The sequence below is a fragment of the Engystomops pustulosus genome, chromosome 10, assembly GCF_040894005.1.
Source record: "Engystomops pustulosus chromosome 10, aEngPut4.maternal, whole genome shotgun sequence".
Classification (NCBI taxonomy): Eukaryota; Metazoa; Chordata; class Amphibia; order Anura; family Leptodactylidae; genus Engystomops; species Engystomops pustulosus.
In genome coordinates, this window is record NC_092420.1 from 37,933,350 (window position 1) to 37,957,373 (window position 24,024).

Sequence of the window (24,024 nt, forward strand, 5' to 3'; positions counted from 1 at the left end):
GAATTTATAAAGTTTATATACATTTTTTATAAATTTGTTACAAGCATCAAAAAAGTTTAACAAGATTCATCTTAAAGGCTGGGCTTAAACCAAACCATCAAAATGTTTTATCTATGGGGTTAGTCATCTGGAATTGGTGTTATCTCTGAAAGCAGAGGTTTCTGGCAGAATTACTATATTTATAGAGCACCATTAATGTACATTTGATGAGGGCTTCATAAAAATAACATTAAGAAGATAAATAGGTGCAAAGGACTCAGAACCAAAGTGAACTGGCAAAAAAGCAAAGGGGACCAAGGGTACATAAGGGTTCTAGTACATAAGCCTTTATAGGGCACCAAAAAAATCACCAAAACATTTCATTTTTTAATTCTGAGAACCTGCTACTCCATGTGTGAAAAAAAAAACCAACTGATCAGTGAAATTATACTAACATAACTACAATAACTAGAATGTCTCACGAGAAAACAAGGGTCCCCCGCCCCTCTCCATAGAAATACACAGCGCGCGGCACTGTATTCCGCCGAAAGATAGGACATGTCCTATCTTTCTACGGGCTATGGAATAGTATGGTGCAGCGCATGTGCAAACCGTACGGCGCCATGTGCCCATTGCGGTGTATGGGGGACGTATATACGCTTTATATACGTCGGCCGTATTTATGTCCCCTATACGTGTGTGTGAATGTAGCAGTGGCGGCAAAGCTTTAAGACACCGAGTGCCCAAACTAAAACTAAAACCGACATATTTTTCGCAAAGTGCCGATGCAACAATTTTAGCAGTAACTTATTGCTCCCTGCTGTGTCACAGGTTTAAATTGTATAGGCACTTGAGGACACCAATACAGTAGAAAGAAGGAGAAGAAGTTTGGATCATCATTGTAGCTTCCTTCTAGGGTCCTGGGCTGCCAGTGATTGCAAGAGTCCTTGGGTCCTGTCTGGCCAACTCTACCCTGGGGTGATGGCAAGGGTGCCCATATAGAGGGCTCTGAGTGCCACCTTTGGCACCCGGGCCATAGGTTTGCCACCACTGCCTTAGTGTGTTAGTGTTAGGTGTATTTGTGTTTTTTATGTTTGTAACTCAGAGAATCATGTGCCATCTAGTGGCCTAACAAAGAATTGCTTAAGAGCCAAGGTGGACAGATGTTGTAGAGATGTGGGTCCACATTGATAAAGTCACAAGAATCAAAATATGGCGAAAGTTTTTTTGAAATGGATTAATCTATTTACAAATCTATATACATTTTGTAAAACGGATTGCACTGACTTAAAGAATAAAGGGGATTTGTAATTTGGACTGCACAGTGAAAGTAATGATACGTTTGCAGGGAAAATTGGGGGGAAAAGGGGGTGAATTTTTCTATAGTTCGCCTCACACAGCAGAGAGGCTAGATTAACCCTTGTAATTTTATTTTAAGAGAAATTACCATAACTACTATTCACAACATATTTTAAAATATACATAAAGTACCACTTTTTAGGCTTTGAACACTTCTATTATTATTTCTACACAGACTACAATATAGTGCATTTTATACACCTGTATATCTCTCCTTTTCACAGTAATCAGTCACTTTAGAGAAAATGTATTATCTGTATCCGTTATCTTGAAAACCAGCTTCTCAATGCACCAAGGGTATTACCACTTATTCTTTCTATGATGTCAGTCATAGCTTAAAAAAAGAGGGCAGCAAAGAAAGAAGAGTATGGATGCACTCGCAAGCGCAGTCACAGATGTGCTCAAATATAAAAGATGAGGTTTTTACTAGCATAAAAGGTGATGTGTCCTGTGAGTGCCCTACAAGGCAGTTTTTACCCACACATACCTGAATTATTTTCTCCTTTTCCTGAACAAGTTTTTGGAGATGAATAAAGTTGGACAAATTTTCAACAGGCTGGTTGACACCTATATTCTGCTCTTTTAGTAAGCAGTTTTGACAGAATGTAGACTGATCCAGCTTTTCTGAAGAGATCTATAAAGAGATGCAAATTCTACGAGTATATTTTTAAATTCGCATAAATCAATTATACAAGTTAATGTAACATTGTCACAAAAATTAGAGCAATTGCTTCTTTCTCCACTGTTTCAGGCTCCACTCCCAGACTTAAAATTTACAGCCAAATCAGCTTAAAGGGTTTGGCCACTTTCAGTAAATTATTGATATTATTTGTGCAATAAAAAATTACAGTATACAATTTTTCAATATATTTTCTGTATTAATTCCTCATGGTTTTCTAGATCTCTGCTTGCTGTCCTGCTATAGAAAGCTTCTCTATTTACTTCCAGTGGTAAGAATCTGTCCATGGTGATGTGATATACATGCAGGTGCACAAGCCATTATTATCATAGAGAGTTCATACCTCCCAACTTTTGGACAAGAGAAAGAGGGACACAACGCCCCACCCCCTTTTTTCTAAACCACGCCCATTGTCCCACCCACAGGCATAGTATAATATCGAACTTGAAGGTCCCCATATGGTACAACGCCCCTTAATTTGGTCCTCCCTTCCCGTGGACCAATATAATATCCCCTAATGCAACTCTGCAATATATAAAACATTATAAACCCCTTCTTTGATTTTATCCTGCCTTTACATTTGATTTTCAGCTTTTATTTTTCTCCCCAAACTTAAACATAATCCTATCTGTACTCCTACTCCCACCCATCCTCACATGGTGTGGTCCCTGTTCTCTATCCTCCTCATAATGTATCCTCCTGCCCTCCAGCCTCCTCCTGTATCCTCCTGTCCTCCAGCCTCCTCCTGTATCCTCCTGTCCTCCAGCCTCCTCCTGTCCTCCAGCCTCCTCCTGTATCCTCCTGTCCTCCAGCCTCCTCCTGTATCCTCCTGTCCTCCAGCCTCCTCCTGTATCCTCCTGTCCTCCAGCCTCCTCCTGTATCCTCCTGTCCTCCATCCTCCTCCTGTAGCCTCCTGTATCCTCCTGTCCCCCCGCCTCCTGTAGCCCCCTGTCCTCCAGCCTCCTCCTGTATCCTCCTGTCCTCCATCCTCCTCCTGTAGCCTCCTGTATCCTCCTGTCCCCCCGCCTCCTGTAGCCCCCTGTCCTCCAGCCTCCTCCTGTCCTCCAGCCTCCTCCTGTCCTCCAGCCTCCTCCTGTCCTCCAGCCTCCTCCTGTCCTCCAGCCTCCTGTAGCCCCCTGTCCTCCAGCCTCCTCCAGTCCTCCATCCTCCTCCTGTAGCCTCCTGTCCTCCTCCTGTCCTCCAGCCTCCTCCTGTCCTCCAGCCTCCTCCTATCCTCCAGCCTCCTCCTGTAGCACCTGTCCTCAGCTCCTCCTGTAGCCCCCTGTCCTCCAGCCTCCTCCTGTAGCCTCCTGTCCTCCAATAGTCTCCTGTCCTCCAGCCTCCTTCTGTACCCTCCTGTTCTCCATCCTCCTCCTGTAGCCTCCTGTCCTCTAGCCTCCTCCTGTCCTCCAGCCTCCTCCTGTAGCCCCCTGTCCTCCAGCCTCCTCCTGTAGCCCCCTGTCCTCCAGCCTCCTCCTGTAGCCCCCTGTCCTCCAGCCTCCTCCTGTCCTCCAGCCCCCTGTCCTCCAGCCTCCTCCTGTCCTCCAGCCTCCTCCTGTAGCCTCCTGTATCCTCCTGTCCTCCAGCCTCCTCCTGTCCTCCAGCCTCCTGTAGCCCCCTGTCCTCCAGCCTCCTCCAGTCCTCCTCCTGTCCTCCATCCTCCTCCTGTAGCCTCCTGTCCTCCTCCTGTCCTCCAGCCTCCTCCTGTCCTCCAGCCTCCTCCTGTCCTCCAGCCTCCTCCTGTCCTCCAGCCTCCTCCTGTCCTCCAGCCTCCTCCTGTCCTCCAGCCTCCTCCTGTAGCACCTGTCCTCCAGCCTCCTCCTGTAGCCTCCTGTCCTCCAATAGTCTCCTGTCCTCCAGCCTCCTTCTGTACCCTCCTGTTCTCCATCCTCCTCCTGTAGCCTCCTGTCCTCTAGCCTCCTCCTGTCCTCCAGCCTCCTCCTGTAGCCCCCTGTCCTCCAGCCTCCTCCTGTAGCCCCCTGTCCTCCAGCCTCCTCCTGTAGCCCCCTGTCCTCCAGCCTCCTCCTGTAGCCCCCTGTCCTCCAGCCTCCTCCTGTCCTCCAGCCTCCTCCTGTCCTCCAGCCTCCTCCTGTCCTCCAGCCTCCTCCTGTAGCCTCCTGTCCTCCAGCCTCCTCCTGTAGCCTCCTGTCCTCCAGCCTCCTCCTGTAGCCTCCTGTCCTCCAGCCTCCTCCTCCTGTCCCCAAGGATACCAAAATTATAGGTTTTATAATGATTTGATACTTTTACAAAAATTAAAACCTCCCCTTCATTTTGCCATCTTCTGATGCTAATAATTTTTTCATACTTCAGTGTAGGGAGCTGTGTTTGGTGTCATTTTTTGCAAGATCAGATGACATTTTCAATGTTACCATTTTTAGGACAGTACGGCCTTTTGAACACTTTTTATTACTTTTTTATATTTTGCAAAATGGCAAAAAAAGTGTCATTTTTCACTTTTGAGTTTTTATTTTTTTTGTTTTTAACTACAGGCACGCGGCCATTTTTTCAGATCTTCCCCGTGTCACTATAAGTGGTATAACTTTGGAGCTTCAACATATCAAAGTGATTTTGAAATTGAACTTCATGTTGATTGAAAAATTTTGCTGCTAGGTTTTGTGGATATTTAGTGTATTGATGCGGCAATATCAAATATGTGGGTTTTTTCATGATTTATCATGATGCGTTTTTGTACTTTATTTGGTATAGGGAATGTTTGTGTTTAGGGGACTTTCACTTAATAAAAACAGTTTTTAATAAAAAGTTAATTATAAGTTGGCTTTAACATGTGATGCTCTGATCGCTTGTTCAAGCTCTTCTTCTTATAACACAGTGTAATACAGATGTAATAATACAGATGTATTAGACTGTGTTAAAGCCGAGTCCTGCTAGGAGGCAGAACGCAGCTCCCGGAGAGGAGCATGCAACCATCGGACCAGCACCCCCTTCCCCCGCAGCGTGTAAGGCAGCGGTCACTGGTTCCGCTAGCGTTGTGTTATGCCTCAGCCCGATCACATATGCGTTTCCAGAGACACGCATGGGATCGGGTTATCAATTGCATCAGTTTCCCGGAAAACGCATATGCGATCGGGTGGAGGTCCCCCTGTGCGCTAGCGGTGCGTTATGAATACAACACTAGCGGAACGTGTGACCGCGGCCACAGGGGTTAACACCCGCTATCGTAGGAATCTCCGATTGCGGGTGTTAGTGATCTGGCACCGGCTCCGTTCAGCAGCCGCTGACAAAAGCGGGATGTAGTACTACGTCACCCTGCATCAAGTCCTTGCCGCCCGTGACGTTGTACGTCAATGTCGGAAAGGGTTTAACCCCTTCAGGACTCAGCCTATTTTGGCCTCTAGGACGCGGCCCCACTTTTAAGAAGTTTGTTAACCCTTTAGGTGTTTTATAGAGGTTAAAACAAAATGGAGGTGCAGTCTACAAATTGTAATATTTTTTCACAATATACTCATTTTGGGTGGAAAATCAAACATTTATAATGGGTTAAATGATTGATACCCAATTTCTCCCGAGTACACTGATACCCTATATGTGGTGGTAACCTGCTGTATGGGCGCACGGCCGGGCAGAGAAGGGAAGGAGGCGCCATCCAGAGCAGATTTGTATCGTCACATTGTACAGGCTATAATTTTTGGACCTATAGGGGCTTATTTCTTTTGCCACATGAGATGCACTTTTCTGGTACATAATTTTGGGGCATCTATAGCTAATTGGTGAGATTTTATTAACTCTTTGTTGGTGGAGGTGTTGTTTTTTTTTGTCCGTTAACCATACCATAAGAATAGTATATTATTTTTATTCCATGGGTCGCCACGATTACGAAAATACCTCATTTATATAGATTTATTTTTTTTTCCCATTTTTACTAAACAAAAAGTAATTTGGTGAAAATGTTGTTAATTTTAGCATCACCGTCTTTCATATGCATAACTTTTTTATTTTTCGACTGACAAATCTGTTTAAGGGCTTATTTTTTGTGAGAAGTTGTTCTTTTTAGTGGGCTTATTTTCGAGTGCAGAACATTTTTTTAAATCACTTTTTAGAGCATTATTTAAAGGTATTAATTAAAAATGAAAGTTTTTTGCGTTTTTTTCTCCGTCGTTTACTGTGCAGGTTCAGTAACGATTCTTTTTTATTATACAGATTGTTACGGACGTGGCAATAGAAAATATGTGGAAGGGTTTTGTGTTTTTGTGTGTTTTATACTTTAGTGTTTTTATGGGAAAGTGACATTTTAGGGGCTTATATTTTTATGTATTTATTTTTTATTTATTCTAATGTGTAAACGTTAGTGTTTATACATGCTTTTACTTTTCCATACCTGAACCAGTGATGCTCGGATGGTTCGCTGGTTCAAGTGCAATACACTGCTCTACAATACAATACATTGTAGAGCAGTGTAAACTGTCTGAGCGTGCAGACGCATGCGCAGACAGTTTACAGTCAGACCCGGAAGGGGTCTGACTGGCAGGGAGATTGTGCAGCTCCAGGGCACTTGCCAGTCCTCGGGGCTGCCCAGAAGAGGAACACCCTTACACGCCGCAGTCATGCTTGACCGCGGCGTGTAAGGGGTTAACACCCGCGATTGGAGTTGGCTCCGATCGCGGGTGTTACAGCGCGGTGTCCGTTCGTGAGCCGGTACCAGAAGCGGGACGCTATACTACGTCCTGGTGCGCTAAGTATCTAGCCGCAGGGACGTAGTATAACGTCCAGGTGCGTCTAAGGGTTAATAGCTCACTGACGGATATATCCCTCTTGGTGTGGAGAAGGGCAAAATAATTATTTCAGGGCTTGTATGTCACAAAGCTGCCATACAAGTCCTGATAGAGGTCTTCTGTCACACACTGACCTGTAGCTGTCCATGATCATGTCTTTGACTGTCCTACCTCATGATGGTAGATTCTCCTAATAGACTTCTGTAGCTGCTGGAGGGGGGGCACATCGCACAAGCTGCTGCTATCTCTCCTCTGCGATGCCCCCCTCCCCCTGCACAGCTTCAGGAGAAGGTGCAGAGGAGTCTCCAAATCCATGGCCGGGTCACACAGCAGCACCCCCCCATGATGATTCCTCCTCACACAGGGGGAGGAGAAGGGCTCTGCTGTTCTGTGCTGTGCCATGCAGAGCTGGGAGCTCAGACAGCAGGCACTCTCCAGGTGACCCCCCCATAATGATTCCTCCTCACACATCGCGGCAGCACACACAGGGGGAGGAGGGGCGGCCCGGGGGAGGAGGAGGAGGAGGGGCTGTGCTGGGAGCAGAGCTCGCGTTATCTCCTCTCACTGCAGTCAGTGTCCCGGGACCAGGAGACGGGACAAAGTCTCTTGGTCCGGGAAAATACGTAACAAATCGTGACAACCTCTTAACCTCCCGGGGCGGCGGGACAAGGCTAAAAAATCGTGAAAGTCCCGCCGAAACCGGGACGGTTGGGAGGTATGAGAGTTATAGGAGTTGTGTGATCATAACTGCTCGTGCACCTGCATGTCCATCACATCACCATGGACAGATTATATCCACTGGAGGTAAACAGAGAAGCTTTCTATAAAAGCAAAGCAAGCAGAATTGAATTGAAACAGCAATTGTATGCTATCAAAGCCATCCATAGGATTAGCCTAGTGCTACCTATGATCAATTCCCCCAATATGTTAAATGGTCATGCTGAGCGGTTATGCACTTATTTTTACCATTGCCAGGAGATCCATGACCTCTCTAGTGTGCTCTTCAGCCTGTTGGTTCCTTGCAAATACAGCATCTTGCAACATCTTTTCTTTCCGATGGAGACAAACTTTGAGCTCTTCAATCACATCTCCACTACAGATGTCAGACTTTCCAAAAAAAACAAGTATAACAGTCATATTACTTTATGAAAGTAGTTGAATTTAATCAGATCTTTTAACATACTATGTTGTAATGTCCAGGAAGAAGCGGTATTGGCGAAAAAGAGGGTTGGGCGTGAATGACTAGCCAACGCATCAATGAGGTTTTAGCTATGTTGAATTTTGTTTTAATGTATGTAAGTATATGACTATTAAAAGAATAACTATTCCGAGCTACACTTTGGGTGTGCATTATTCCCTAGTGTATAAACGCGGTCAGTAATCCATTGACACATTGGAGGGAAATAGAACATTGCAGCTGATGGCTCAAGTTTGAAGCCTATTCCTGGATGAAGTCTTAGAGTCCTCGTGGAAGTATATAATTAATCCTGAAAGGAGCTGGCACTGTATATGTTGTATTTTTGTATGTTGTGATATACAATGAAGTAATATTCCAGATACAGGCCCTTACAAATATTATTGTAGTGGGGCTTTTTTACTAAGGTTCAGCAGATCGCACTTTCATTGGATTTTAGAAGTTTTCGGGATTTGCGTCGCTGTGACAGGTATTTAACTGGGGATTGTGTCACACGTGATCGAATTGTGGCGCAGCTGTGCTGGCTTTCATGCAAAAGAAATGGGGGGTAGAGGGGTGTCAGGCTGTCTGATTCGGACTGAGCACAGGATTTTAGATTCTAATTCTAAATCTGATGCTAATCTTAGTGAATCGTGCGAAAGTGCATTCCGCTCGGACAATGCACTTTCTTGGAACAGGACGGGTAAGTAAATGTACCCCAGTATGTTATTTTTTGTGCCATTTTCTATGGAACTGTAGCTATAACCACAAATCACAATTCCTGGCGCATATAGAAGCAGGCGTGGTGGGCATGGCAAATTTAGTATAGCAGTGCATGTTATAGCTGGAGTCTATGCCAAGAGCTGACCTTGGTTCAGACACAGAGGCTTAAAAACACAGGACCATGGTTTGCAGCCTGTGAAATACTGTACACATACTTGTGAGTAGGAAGGCCAAATAAAAGTATGTATTAACAGAAGACGAAAAGATGCTACATATGTCTAACAGTAGTGAATTATAATATAGGTGGTTTGGGGGGGTAGAAGGCGGTAGTGGCCCGGGGTCCCCTAGAAGGCTTGGGCCCTCGGCCAACCAAACTGCCCACCAAATTTTATACTGAGAAGCACCTTCACACATGAAATCCTTGTCCATCTGTTTATGTTCTCACTACACATGTACACAAGAGTCATTTCAGGACCTTTGAAAGTCCTCCAAAGATCATGTCACCACAGACTGATAGCAGATAGAAAGGAGACATCCTCCATTTCCCAAGAAGCCTATTTCTAGAACCATATGTAGGAAATGAATCCCAGACTTAGGGGCTATTATACTCATACAGCCCAGGGCACATGGAAAACTTCTCAGAATGCAAATTAGTACATTGATATAGCTAATATAGTATTTTTTATTCTTACCTCAATATCCTTGTTCCTTTCCTGAAGGTTTTTCTGAAGCTGAACTATAATGGATTCTCTTTCATTCAATGAGCATCTGTACTTTTCCTCTGTTTCCTGTTTTAACCACTGAAGATTTTTGAAAGCAGCAGATATCTGTTCTAGTTCCATGTCTTTGGCCTTCACCAGGTTGTCCAAACTCTAAAATGTATAGATTCTGTCTAACTTGTTAGGGGCACACATACATTACAATTGATATGCATGTCCCAATACATGCATACTGTTAAAACATTAGAGGAGATCACAAGTATGAACTGTAAATCAATTACTGAATGACAAGTGTATATCCATTAAACGTTTTTCCTATATTGTACGGCTACGTTGACATTTCGGTGCCTCCCTCCATTGCAAGGATACATCGGACTGATTACATTAAGTATAAAGAGTATTATCACCAGGGAACACTCCTACAAACCACATTACCTGTTAGATGTCATTATACGTGTTCCACTGATAACTCTATCCATGAGGTTAGCCAGCATTTTTCTGAAAAAGACTTATTGATTCTTCTGTTGAAGTCATGGAGGTGTTGAGCTGCAGTATACAGTCAAGAAATCTCCCTCCCCCTTACTGGCACTGTTGATTTTACACAACCAGAGTCGGCTCACTGTTCAAAGCCCTTTATGATATAGAGCACAGATCCACTGTCTCCCCCCTCACCTGCTCCCACACTGCAGTATTTGTGTCAGTGAGGAGGGGGTGGGGGATAGCTTGACTGTACACCACCTCCAAAACTGCAAGAGAGGAATCAATAAAAGTCTTTTTTGGCTCTAATCCCATGGGTAGAGGCATTGGTGGAACATGTATAAATACATCTAAAAGGTACTCTTTGTGGTTTGTGGGGGGAGTGGTCCCTAGTTGAATCATTGTGTCTCCAGTGCTACCTGTTGGAAGGTGGCCACCATGTCAGTTAATGCTATATAAATGATTATTATTATTTATTATTTTACTTAAGAGCTAATTTGCATACTGCTTTACCAGAGAAGCATTACATGGTATATGTCTTTTAACAGTTATATGGTTCTCTGTTTAAGTAAAAACAGTAATTGATTAACTTTACTTTACGTTACTTTTAGGCTTGATTTACATAAGTGTCTTTAATTTGAGTTAGTTCTACTTAGTTGGTTTGGTCTGTCAGATTCTCCTTCTCAGAAATCATGATGTATCCCATTGACTCTTGTCTTTTAAACAGTACAGTTCATGGATTTTAGGGGCAGAATAAAAAGTGTAATAATTATGAAATTAAGGTTTCTATAAATGTTATACGGTAGTTATTGTAAATATGAAAGCATTTTATCAAATAAATTTAAAAAAATAAGTACTATAACCCTGTACTGTCCCAGATTATTTTCTTAAGAAAAACATATTGAACACATAGAAAACAAAGAACATACGTTTATAGTCTCCTCATTCCCGGAAAGAACATTACTCAGCCTCTCCAAGTCATGTTCTCTCTCACGAATAATCATCTTTAAGCGCTGAATCTCCTTTTCTTTCTCTTCCACAGCACAGAATTTATCATCAACTGCTTTCTGTGATTTTTATAAAGAGAAAAAAAATTTTACTTAGCATTTTACTACACTGTATTTTAGACTATATTTATACATGGACAAATTTGAAAATTGTGCAGCATTTAGAAGTATGCAGAGCTGTATCCTTAGTTCCATGGGAGTGGCCAGTGAGAAGTGGAACAGACATGTATGACGTCCTGAAGAGGGAAGCAATGGGGGAGGGAGTGTGGGGGTCATGGGAGGAAAACTGTAATCTTTTTTTGGAAAAACCCAGTTTTAATATAAAAATTCTTTGGCAACGTGTACACTATTCTCTGTGGGGACATTGGGGAGCCAGAAAAAGGTCTCCTGTTAACAGGTTCCCTTTAAAGTAATGAAGGTAGTAGTACTGGTAAAAAGCACAGTCTGTACCTCATGGTCGGAATTACAGCTCCTTAATATGTGAAAGTCCTACAATGGTTGCACTTCATTTTAGGAAAACGTAATGGGGCATATTTATCATATTAAATGTAATAAATTGACATCTTTTTGTTGTAAAATGGAAAAAATGTCTGCCCTAGGCAATTCATTCCTGTTGGAAGGGTTTCCGAAAAAAGGCAGATCATAGGGAATCCTACTGCTCGGGCCTTCACCAATCATCTATAATATGTTGAATTCTCTGCCCCCTTTTTTAGCAATATGACGGGACTTCAAAGATTGGCCTATGTGCCCCATTTTTAGAATTCTTAATAAGCCTTTAACCCCTTAAGGACCAGGCCCTTTTTCGTTTTTGCGTTTTTATTTTTCACTCCCCACCTTCAAAAATCTATAACTTTTTTATTTTTCCGTGTACAGAGCTATGTGATGGCTTATTTTCTGCGTAACAAATTGCACTTCGTAGTGATGGTATTAAATATTCCATGCCGTGTACTGGGAAGCGGGAAAAAAATTCTAAATGCAGTGAAAATGATGAAAAAACACATTTGCGCCATTTCTTGTGGGCTTGGTTTTTACAGCTTACACTGTGCGCCCCAAATGACAGGTCTATTTCATTCATTAGGTCAATACGATCACGGGGATACCAAATTTGTATAGGTTTTATAATGTTTTCATACATTTACAAAAATTAAAACCTCCTGTACAGAAAAAAAATTCTTCATTTTGCCGTGTTCTTGCGCTAATAACTTTTTCATACTTCGGTGTATGGAGCTGTGAGTGGTGTCATTTTTTGCGACTTCTGATGACGTTTTCAATGCTTCTATTGTTAGGACTGTGCGACCTTTTGATCACTTTTTATAGAATTTTTTCTATTTTTCAAAATGGCAAAAAAATGCCATTTGCGACTTCGGGCGCTAATTTCCGCTACGGGGTTAAACGCAGTGAAAAACGGTTATTATATTTTGATAGATCGGGCATTTTCGGACGCGGCGATACCTAATGTGTTTATGATTTTTACGGTTTATTTATATTTATATCAGTTCTAGGGAAAGGGGGGTGATTTGAATTTTTATGTTTTTTTAATATAATTTTTTTTTTTTTACTTTTTTTTATTTATTTTTTTTACTATTTTTCAGACTCCCTAGGGTACTTTAACCCTAGGTTGTCTGATTGATCCTACCATATACTGCCATACTACAGTATGGCAGTATATGGGGATTTTGCATGCCATCTATTACAATGTGCAGATCGCACATTGTAATAGATAGCCTCGATCATGACAGCCTCGGATCTTTGTGTGATCCCAGGCTGTCATGGCAACGGATCGCCGCTCCCCGGTGACGTCACGGGGAGTGACGATCGGAGCCAAGATGGCGGCGCCCACGCGCCGCCGGCTCTTTAATGCCGCCGGCAGCTTTGCCAGCGGCGATCAAAGGGTTAACACCCGCGATCGGTGCAAGCACCGATCGCGGGTGTTAGCGACGGGCATTTGCTTCATTATGAAGCAAATGCCCGGTGAGTATGAAGAGGGCTCAGCCCGTGAGCCCTCTTCATACTCCCCCATGCGCAGTAAGACGTAAGGGTACGTCTTATTGCGCTATGGGGTTAATAACTATTCCAACAATACCTATTTCATCCCTTCTTTTAAAATCTTATTCAGCTATTCATGAAATGGGCGGCACTGCCTAGTTGTGCATTGAGGCCAGAGAACTGAGGGCATTCAAATGAATCAGGACAGAATATTTGTAACTGGACGACTTGAATCATTTGCTGGGTCACCTGCTTTACTTAGTGGAAACAAAGCAGTCTGCAGAGTGCACTCCTCTCCTACTGCCCCTCCCAACAAGCTCCCCCCACCCTCCTGTTGTCCTGTACGGATTACAATGATTACAGACAGAAGCAGATCAGCCTGGATGGACAAGGTAAAACCTCTGCTAGCAGCCAAATGCCTCAGGTTAGCTTAGAGAAAATTTGAGAATTGCTTATTGCAGCTAGACAAAGGTTTTTATACTTTTACAGTTGTACTTGAAAGTCTTTTTTTAAAAGGAATCAGTCGGCTATTATTTTTGATAATAGTATGCCGGTGTTAAGATTTTTAACTTTTACAAAGCACTGGTGGTGCTTTATAGAGGTTAAATGCAGTGGTAGATTTCCTAATTTCACAATAATTAATATAAGAAGTAGATAAACCTATTCTATAAATAATCCATGTACCTCTAGGGCAGCATCTCTGTCTTTGATTCTCTGACGTAGTTTTTCAATCATGTGTTCATTACCTCCCGGGACTTTTTCTAAATTTTGTTGATAATGCAGGACATCCATGTACTCCTAAAAGATATTCAGAGAAAATGTTATTACTAGTTAAGAAACATTCAAAATCCCCAGGTGTACATATGGCCCCTGTGTATAAGAATCCTCTAGTGGGCCCTCTGCATCAAGTTGTAGGCATTTTGAAGAAGGAAGAAAGAGCATCCTGTGCTCAAAGTTGCCAACCCTCCTATCCCCTGCCACTTCACCACAGTGTGTGGATGTTTCAATTCTAAATAACTTGGTTTTGAATGATTTAACAGTTATTGCTTTTCAACTCATTAGTGAGAATTGGACCCCTGTTCAACAAATTGCTGTTCTGTTCTAGTGATTGGTGGGGTTCCAGAAGTTAAACTTTCAACACTGTGTTACCCAATATCCTGGGTACAACCCCTTTAAGCTACAAAAAGAAACTTTGTAACAATTTTTCCTAACAATTCCTCTTTTGACAAACTTTTTTCTAAAGTTTGTTTTCATTAGGAATATTTTCTAAATAAAAGTTTAACCTGTTCACACTCACTTTTAGTGAGAACCTAATTGGTCTGGGATTGTATCCCAGACCAATCTCTACACTGCACAATATATGGCCAAAAACCCCACTTCTTTTTATCCAAAGCCCCTGTTAGTGCAGCAGAGATAGGGAAGTTTTGGGGCATAGCGCTTCTTATGGGACTAGTAAAGAAGCCCGCAATCAGGGACTATTGGAGCACAGACATACTGTACCACACCCCGATGTTCCACATGGCGATGAGTAGGATGTACCTTGAAGCCATCCATTAGTTTAAGCATTTTGCCGACTATTCAGTGCCCACCCAGAGATGACCCCAGATACGATAGATTATATAAAATCCGGCCCATAGTAGACTATATAAATGACTATAAATTAGACTAAAAAACTCACCACACCGCTAGATTAATTCATGGAGGGGTGTAGTTTTCAAATAGGGTCAGTTCTCTGGGGTTTCTACTGTACTGATCCCTACAAACAGTTTTATGATGGCAAAATTTTTTTTAAATGCCTATGCTCCAAATGCCATTCTCTTCCAAGCCCTGCCGTGTCTCCATCTTTTTGATTATTGCCACAAATTGGTTTCTGCTGTATGATGATTTTTGGGGCGTACGTCTCCAGTCGCATGAATTTGGCAAGATACTTTTGATACTACAATGACAAATTTTGAGAAATGCAACTTGTAGTCCACACCATTCAATTTGTGTTTCATTTGAGCTAGGATCATAGGGGTTAAAATGCTCATACAACCGTAAATAAATTCTTTGAGGGGTGCCCTTTCCTAAAATGGGGTCACTACTCAGGGGTTTCTATTGTACTGGGGAGTTGGGGAGTTCCCCAACATCAGTCTAGTGAAAAGGGCATTCCAAAAGCAAAATATTGCTCCTTCACTTCTCAGCCCTGCTGTGTGCCCAATGCTGTCAACTATTGGCACTTGTGTGGCATTGCCGTACTCGGCACAACATGCTGAATGTTTTTTGTGGTGTTTCTCTAGAGTTGCACAAAATAAATTAGACACTAAAATGCCATTTTTGAGATAAAAAGCTACTTTTGCACTGCACCATTACATTTTGACCAGCATGTTGGGGGTGCTCACCATACCCCCCAGATAAATTCTTTGAGGGGTATAGTTTCCTAAATGGTGACATCTTTTGGCTCTTCAAGTATACTGTACCACAAAACAGCCAAATTGGCCTGCCAAAAATCCAATAGCACTAATTCAGTTCTGGAAATCGCTGTGAAACAAAACAGCAGTTGACATCCACATGTCTGGTATTGCTGTACTCGAAAGAAGGGATATATTTACCTCAAATTCCTTCTGAATGTGTTCATTTTAGGGCTAAATGAGAAAAATCTTGAATTGAAATTTTCAATCTTGAAATTTTCAATCCATTATTGTTTGCTTCCAGAGAAAGAGTTACAAGGTTAACAGACTTTTCAAATGCTGATTTGAATCATTTGAGATGTTAGGTTCATGAAATGATGTTACTTGTGGGGGTGTATAGTACATAAGCCTCTATAGGCACTTTCAAACTGAATTGGTCACTAAAAATGTAGTATTTTTTAAATATCTTGAAAATCTGAGAAGTTGCTACTAAAACTTGAAACCTTCTCACATCCGTAAAAAAAATGGAAACGGAAAACAAATTATAGAACTAAAAGGAAGGCCAATGGCAAAAGGTTTCTACAAAAAAAAATTGTGCCGTGACTTTTTGTCTAAAAAGTAGAACATTTGAAAATTTTTATTTTTTCCCTAAATTATTATTATTTATTATTATATTATAGAATTTTTACCCCCCAAAAAATAAACTGATCGCCGAAATGACACTACTAACATAAACTACAATGTCTCACAGGAAAACAATCTCAAAATCACAAGGATGTCTTAAAGTGTTGAAAAGTCATTACCACAGGAAGAGACACTGGTCAAATGAAAAAAAAAAAAAAGGACTGTGCCTTAACGAGCAAACAGGCTGCGTCCTTAACCCCTTAAGGACCAGGCCCTTTTTCGTTTTTGCGTTTTTAGTTTTCACTTCTTTCACTTTCTATAACTTTTTTATTTTTCCATGTAAAGAGCTGTGTGACGGCTTATTTTCTGCGTAACAAATTGCACTTCATAGTGATAGTATTCAATATTCCATGCCATGTACTGGGAACCGGAAAAAAAAATTCTAAATGCAGTGAAAATGATGAAAAAACACATTTGCGCCATTTCTTGTGGGCTTGGTTTTTACAGATTTCACTGTGCGCCCCAAATGACAGGTCTATTTCATTCATTGGGTCAGTACAATCACGGGGATACCAAATTTGTAAGGGTTTTAAAATGTTTTCATACATTTACAAAAATTAAAACCACCTGTACAGAAAAAAAAATTCTTCATTTTGCCATCTTCTTGCGCTAATAACTTTTTCATACTTTGGTGTACAGAGCTGTGGGTGGTGTCATTTTTTGCGACTTTTGATGACATTCTCAATGCTTTTAATTTTAGGACTGTACGACCTTTTGATCACTTTTTATAGAATATTTTCTATTTTTCAAAATGGCAAAAAAATGTCATTTGCGACTTTGGGCCCTATTTTCCGTTACAAGGTTAAACGCAGTGAAAAACGGTTATTATATTTTAATCGGGCATTTTGGGACGCGGTGATACCTAATGTGTGTATGATTTTTACTGTTTATTTATATTTATATCAGTTCTAGGGAAAGGGGTTGATTAGAATTTTTATGTTTTTTTAATATAATTTTTATTTTTCTATTTTTTTCATTTTTTAAATTATTTTTCAGACTCCCTAGGGTACTTTAACCCTAGGTTGTCTGATTGATCCTATAATATATTGCCATACTGCAGAAGGGCAGTATATGGGGATTTTGCACACCATCTATTACAATGTGCAAATCACACATTGTAATAGCCTAGATCATGATAGCCTCGGATCTTTGTGTGATCCGAGGCTGTCATGGCAACGGATCGCCGCTCCCCGATGAAGTCACGGGGAGCGATGATCGGAGCCCACGCGCCGCCAGCTCTTTAATGCCGCCGGCGATCAAAGGGTTAAATCCCGCAATCGGTGCATGCACCGATCGCGGGTGCTAGCTTCGGGCATTTGCTTCATACTCCCCCATGCGCAGCAAGACGTAAGGTTATGTCTTATTGCGCTTTTGGGTTAAGGAGAATGTTTCTTTTCCTTTATACCTTCTATTTGTAACATTTGTTAATTTATACTAAAATAAAGTATTAAAATGGGATCGCTATTTTGTTTCTTTGGATTTGATTCATAATTTGTACAGACTCTGTTTTGCCATGTGAGGGGCTAGGTATGGGAAGACTTCATATTGGAGTACTATCAGTACGGTGTAGTAACCTTCGTGTGCACCCTTAACCTTAGGGTGACGTTTATTTTTTCCACTTCATATTGGAGTGGAGATGATTTTATTTTATTTATTTACTTTTATATGTTTGTTATAATTTGTATACATATAGTTTGTATAAGAAATATGTCAAGCATAACCTCATAAAAGATATACATTTTTCCTATATTTTGTAAATATTTCCCACTGACATGGTGCTTCAATAAAAGCTCCAGTAACACTGATATGGCATGAATCACTAGGAAAGTTATCACATATTCTGTTACTTATAAACTGCTTTTTACTCCTCATCAGGGTCCTTGCTGTTTCCAACAGACATATGTTTTCTAATCTCGTAGGCATTAAAGTACAGTAGATTAGGTTGAATCAGGATCCACGCCCAACCTCTAATTCTGCAGTGTTGATCCAGTGGACACCCACAGGCTTATTTGACATATATGAAAAATAATACAGGCTTTATAAATTTCTGGATCAATGTAACATCACAAAACCTTGTTCCCAGATTATTTTAGGCCTATCCTTTTATGTCTCCTTACAGGCCCAGTTGTCCAATACTCACTTGCAGAATCTGTTCTTTCTGGGTTACAGTTTGTCTTAGCCTCTCGATGTTGTGTTCCTGAGCAAGTAGTTTTGTACATTTCTCTTCTTCAAGGTTTTTAAGATGCTGACTCTTCTCTTGCAATTCTCTCTGAAGTTTATGTAGCACTCCATGTAACTCCTGACAAAAAACGTAAATTTACATTTTCCATAAATAGAAGATCAAAGTAAAAAACATTTAGAATGGCTCATTGCACTGGCAACATTCCTAAAGTGACTTATGCTATCCTATGCCAACCAACAACTAAAATCGGGACATCCCAACAATTCCCTTAAAAAGCCTTGAAAAGGGTGGAACCACCAATATTTTGGCGCAGTTTGCATAGATCTGGCCTCAGTGTCATGCAATGGGGAAATTCATCTCAATTTCAGGCATTTGTTTTGAAATAGTCAAATCATCATTCGGGCATGTGGTTTTATGAATGTTATTTGTACATAGCTCCACATATTTTGAAAAAAGCAACCACCAGAGCCCAAGAATTTGTGAAACAAGAAAACCATACACATACAAAGTCACAAGTGATGAATGTCCCTACAGTGGGTATCCCTATATGCAGTGTTAAATTCATACAGTATGCAAAGACAATACAAAAGCAGATACCTGGTTGTGTTTCCATGTCGTTTCTTTCTGCTGTTGTCCTTCTAACAAGTCAACTTCCAGTAATCTCTGCGATCTTTTTACATCGGTCAGCTGGCGATCTTTTTGTCGGAGAGCCATTTGCTTTTTCTGAAGTTCCATCTGAGTAGAGAATAATGTGTTCTGAAGATCTAAAAACTGAAGCTGTGTTGGCATTACCTGAAAAGACTGAGAAAACACAAATCACATTGCATAAGATCTCTGAATACAATTTTTATAGAATGTCTGTCTAAAATGCAGCAACAACAAGCAGCACAGAAATACAGCACAAAATACCATCCAAAAAAATGACATATACCACAGGACAGGTATAAATACCACCCATGAAACCAAACACTGCATTCACAGCAGAAAATAATAGTGCAGACCCCATAGCCAATACAAATAGTACTGGAGACCACATAGCAGGCTTAAAATACTTGAGACCCCATAGCAGACAATACTGGAGACCGCCAGAGTACAAAACTGAGACCTCGGAGCAGATAAAATAAATTAAATTAATAATCTCCTTTCCTAGCTGTTCTCCTGCACCCCTGTACCACACTGCACCTTCTTCTCTCCTCCCTCCACTTTGCTCTGTGTCCTGTTCTGGTTGCATGCAGCAGCATCAGGACCAGAACTGCACCAATGAATGCTTCCATCAGTTATGAAAGTGCTCATTGACAGTCAGCAGGGTGTGGACCGCAGCTCATGGCTTGACAGGCTGCATGTGGTCAGTGGGCACGGCTCGTGCACCTCTTTTATTTGATATGAATGAGTGCAGCACTTGTTTAGGAGTGAAGATCCACTGCTATAGATTGGAGAAATAAGGCACTGGAAAGGAATGCCTGCATTTATCTCAAACACTGCTAAAGTGATCAGGAAAACAGGACTGTGGAATTGGATTCGTGGTGCAAAAGGGGCATTCCGGTGCTCAGTCAAACCATGTGCCAAATTTATCATGAAGTGTCCGACAGGATTGTGTTGCACCAAAAAAAGTTGATGCACTTTGTCAGGGAGTGCCAGATTCATGCAGAAAGGGCATCACAATTCATGTCTCTGGTGAACCATGCCCACTTCACCGGCCGTTTTTGATAAATGTGGGCCTATGTATGATAAAACCCTGTTTTTGTTAATAAAAAACTAATATTAGAATTTTTATAAAATAAAAACACTGTCATTAGAAAGGAATTACTGTCTTCAGCGAAAGGACCAGAATCCTGTGAGTGGCTTCATCTGGGGATATGATTGAAAGGGAACTATAGGGGACACATTATCCTGAATTATAACTGGAAGTTTTAGAATCCTTCCCAATACTTCCAATTTGCTGATCGAGAACAGTATACAAACGTGAAGACAGTGTTGACAGTGCTATGATATAACTTACTTGCAGTTGTTCATTTTGACATTTCAAGAGCATATCCTGTAGCTTAGCGATAGTGGTATTGTGCTCATCGATAATTTGATACAGTTCCATAACCTAGAAAAAGATGCAAATACTTTGTAATAATAAATCAAAAAGAGAAACTACATTTTTGTCATTAAAAAAAAAAATATATATATATATCTGGTTGACCTATGAAGAAATTTATATATACAGAGGAAACCCAGAAGACAATTAGGATTACCAAAATTTGTATTACTTTCTCAAAGTCAAAAGTTTACATAGACTTATGCACACAGGTAAAAAGACCTTCTTAAATTTTTGTATATATGTCCTGTGGTCTGACAAAACTTAAATTAAACTATAGGGCCATAAAGACTATTGTCACGTTTGTAGGAAAAAGGGAGAAGCTTTAAAGGCTGAAAACACCACCCCAACTCATGGTATCATAGTATATAAGGAAGGAAGAAGACCAGTCGATCAAGTCCGACAAATTAAACAATTTTTTTTTCCCACCACATGTGATATTTTTGCGCTCCAGAAAGTCATCCAGGCCTCTCTTGAACATGTACATAGAGTCCGCCATAACAACCTCCTGCGGCAGAGAGTTCCATAGTCTCACTGCTCGTACAGTAAAGAACCTTTGTCTATGGTGATGGTAGAATCGCCTCTCCTCTAGGCGCAGAGGATGCCCCCTTGTCCTGGTCACAGGCCGAGGTATAAAAAGATCTTTGGAGAGATCCTTGTACTGTCCGTTCAGGTATTTGTACATTGTAATGAGGTCTCCCCTCAGTCGTCTTTTTTCTAAACTGAATAATCCCAAATTTTGTAATCTGTCATTGTATTCTAGTTCCCCCATTCCCCTAATAATCCTGGTTGCTCTCCTCTGCACAGTCCCAGTTCTACTATGTCCTTTTCATACGCTGTATGTATATGCGCTGTATATGCCCAAAACTATATATAATATTTCATGTGTGGTTTGACCAGTGTTTTGTATAAGGGCAAAATTAAGTCCTTATCATGGGAATCTATTCCTCTATTATCCCATAATTTTATTTGCTTTAGCAGCCTGGCTCTGGTCCCTAAATTTGAGTTTACAAAGTCTTTTTCAGCTGCAGTTTTACGAAGAAATTGACTGTTTAGAACATACCGTATATACTCTAGTATATAGCCTGCCAGCCCCCCCCAGTATATAGCCTGCCAGCCCCTGCAGTATATAGCCAGCCAGCCCCTGTAGCATATAGCCTGCCAGCCGCTGCCCCCCTAGTATATGGCCTACCCGCCCCCTGCAGTATATAGCCAGCCAGTCCCCCAGTATATAGCTTGCCAGCCCCTGCCCTATATAGCCTGCCAGCCCCTGCCCTATATAGCCTGCCAGCCCCTGCCCTCCTAGTATATAGCTTGCCAGCCGGTACCGACGAGGGGTCCGACTGAGGTACCTGGGACCCCATTGGGTCCCGCCAAACTCAATTATATCAGCGCATTTCTGTGATTAAGTATAATTGACTCACTGCAATGTAGTTTGCCCATTATCAACTACGAATTTTTCTTCCGATGCCGTCTGATTCCTAGGCTGATTGCGATTATTGTGGCATTCTTTTTTTTGTAAAATTATTTGTGCTTTAATTTAATTGCAATATGTATGTTACTGTTTTTGATTGTCATATTTTTCTTTATAAGCGGTTTGTGGTATTTATGGTAATGAAAAACCTTTCTGGTTATTGCCAAAATAAGTGAGGTGGACTTGATTAGTCCGACCTCCTATGACGCTTTTCATCTCTTTAGCTACAGCGCTTGTATCCTGATTTATTGTGGGTGAGAACACCAGGGCCTTGGAGCTAGAAAAAGAGCCGAACAGCGTAAAACCGTTGTCACACGTTTATGGTGAGTGCCGCTACCTTTCTTTCTCACAAAGTTACTTTATTATGTTTGCTGTTCTAAAATTCAGTTTATTTGGGGCCTGATTTGTCCCAGAGGTATGATTGTTGCTCGGTGCATGCATATGAGGACGTCTATTGCTTCACATTGCAGTAGTAAAAACATCAACAGACAGATCAAAGCTAAGTATGAGGAAAATAAAAGCATTTCATCCAAATAAACGGAAAGTTCTGGTGGTCCTAAATAGGAGCCAGCATCTGCTAAGCTACACACACAAACAGAAATAGGAACATACTTATCACTGCTATACATACACAGATAGAGACACACATGGCAATGCTACATACAATGTGCACTGCTATGCACACACAAACACACACACTAACTGACCACTGCTATCACAAAAATACACACACACATAAGGAACACACTGGGCACTGCTATGCACACACAAATCCACACACACTGACTGGGTACTGCAATACATGTAAGGAACACACTGGGCACTGTTATACATAACACAAACACAGCACTGCTATACACACATAGGCAACACAGTGGGCACAACTATACACATAAACACACACACAGCTCTGCTATAAACACATAAGGAACACACTGGATACTAATACTGCTTTTCCCTATCAATATTTTATGAGAGCGTATAGAAAATAACAATGATAGCAGGAGTACGTACTAGGCTGGGAGCACTCATTGGGGCTCATTTACAAAGGGTCCGATCGCCGCACTTTTGTCGGGTTCCTGAATATTTCCGTTTTGCACCGAATTGCCCCGGGATCGGATTGTGGCGCATTGGCGCCGCCTTGCACGCGACAGAAATCAGGGGGGCAGGACGTCGGACAACCCGTTCGGATTCGGACAAACCGCGGAATTTAAAAAAGGATTTGTGTCGCAAGAACTTGCATGTACCGGGAACAAGCAGGTGAACTCCGCCGGACCTCGGCGCAGCATCGACACAGGAAGGAACTCGGACGCACGATGTTAGTGAATCGTGCTGGACCCAAATCCACGTGGGACAACGCACCTCGGGATCGTGACAGGTAAGTAAATCTGCCCCATTGTGAACAGAATAGCGTCTCTGCTCCCCCTAACCCTTCTACTACTGCAGAGACACAAGGTTCTACTGTACTTTAATTACTGCTATTACATTAGTGTCAATAGCACTGCACAGTATCTTTAACGGTAGTTAGGTCATCTTAGGGCAAGCTATGTGCATTTGTAGCACCTTTTTGCGCAGTTCATATAGTTTTCCTTTTTGGTGCCTGGTATTATTTTTTTCCAGAGCACCATTTTGTCATGAATAAAAGTGGGCAAACCACTTGAAACTCGTAGACTTTTATCTCTGTATACCTTGATGTCACCTGAGCGCAAATAAAGAAATACCACAAGATCTCCATGAGCTGGATCCATACTTTTTCTTCTCATGTTTCCATGCCCCTTGCAGTGGGGTGAACCATGCTCGAGGAGACTGTGTTTATAGAGGCTTGTGAGTCTTTCTGTTACTTTCACCTGTAGGTGTACCCATAGGTTTGTGCGCACTGTGTAATTATTCTATTTGCCAGCTGTGTGGCTTGTCAGTGTAGTTTGGTGTGCATAATCTTATTTTTTCTGTGTGCCGGCTGGGCGGTTTATCTGTGTAGTTGGGTGCACATTATCTTATTTTACTGTGTGCAATGTCTCATAAGACGTGCACTGTGTTGGATGCAACTGGAATGAAATTTGACACGGCAGGGCTCAGAGCTGTGGACTTTAAGTTTTTTTTTTTTTTTATTATAAGGAACTACTGTATTTAATTGTAGTCCAGACAATTGCACAGCATGTTGCCCAAAACCCCACTTCATTTTATGCACAACCCTACAGGTGGACCCCTGTCACTGGAGCAGAGATGGTGAAGTATTGGGGCATAATACTTCTTATGAGGATAGTAAAGAAGCCCGCAATCAGGGACTACTGGAGCACAGACATTCTGTACCACACCCTGATGTTCAGCATGGCGATAAGCAGGATGCGCTTTGAAGCCATCCATAAATTTTTGCATTA

The 24,024-nt window shown here is 41.6% G+C and overlaps 2 protein-coding genes across 2 annotated transcripts in view; one reads left to right on the top strand and one right to left on the bottom strand.

Annotated features, from left to right (window-relative positions):
- PDE4DIP (phosphodiesterase 4D interacting protein) overlaps positions 1-24,024 on the bottom strand; it is a 175,693-nt gene that overhangs the window by 85,212 nt on the left and 66,457 nt on the right. Inside the window, exons 8-15 of the mRNA XM_072129165.1 lie at positions 20,089-20,181; positions 18,687-18,890; positions 18,048-18,206; positions 13,518-13,631; positions 10,770-10,907; positions 9,337-9,516; positions 7,714-7,854; positions 1,826-1,972 (exon numbers count right to left, since the gene is read on the bottom strand). Coding sequence (XP_071985266.1) covers positions 1,826-1,972; positions 7,714-7,854; positions 9,337-9,516; positions 10,770-10,907; positions 13,518-13,631; positions 18,048-18,206; positions 18,687-18,890; positions 20,089-20,181 — 1,176 coding nt within the window. The remainder of the gene's footprint in view (positions 1-1,825; positions 1,973-7,713; positions 7,855-9,336; positions 9,517-10,769; positions 10,908-13,517; positions 13,632-18,047; positions 18,207-18,686; positions 18,891-20,088; positions 20,182-24,024) is intronic.
- Positions 21,886-24,024, top strand: part of GORAB (golgin, RAB6 interacting) — a 209,491-nt gene continuing 207,352 nt past the window's right edge. The window contains exon 1 of the mRNA XM_072129197.1: positions 21,886-21,969. The gene's annotated coding sequence lies outside the window, so the exon portion shown is untranslated. The remainder of the gene's footprint in view (positions 21,970-24,024) is intronic.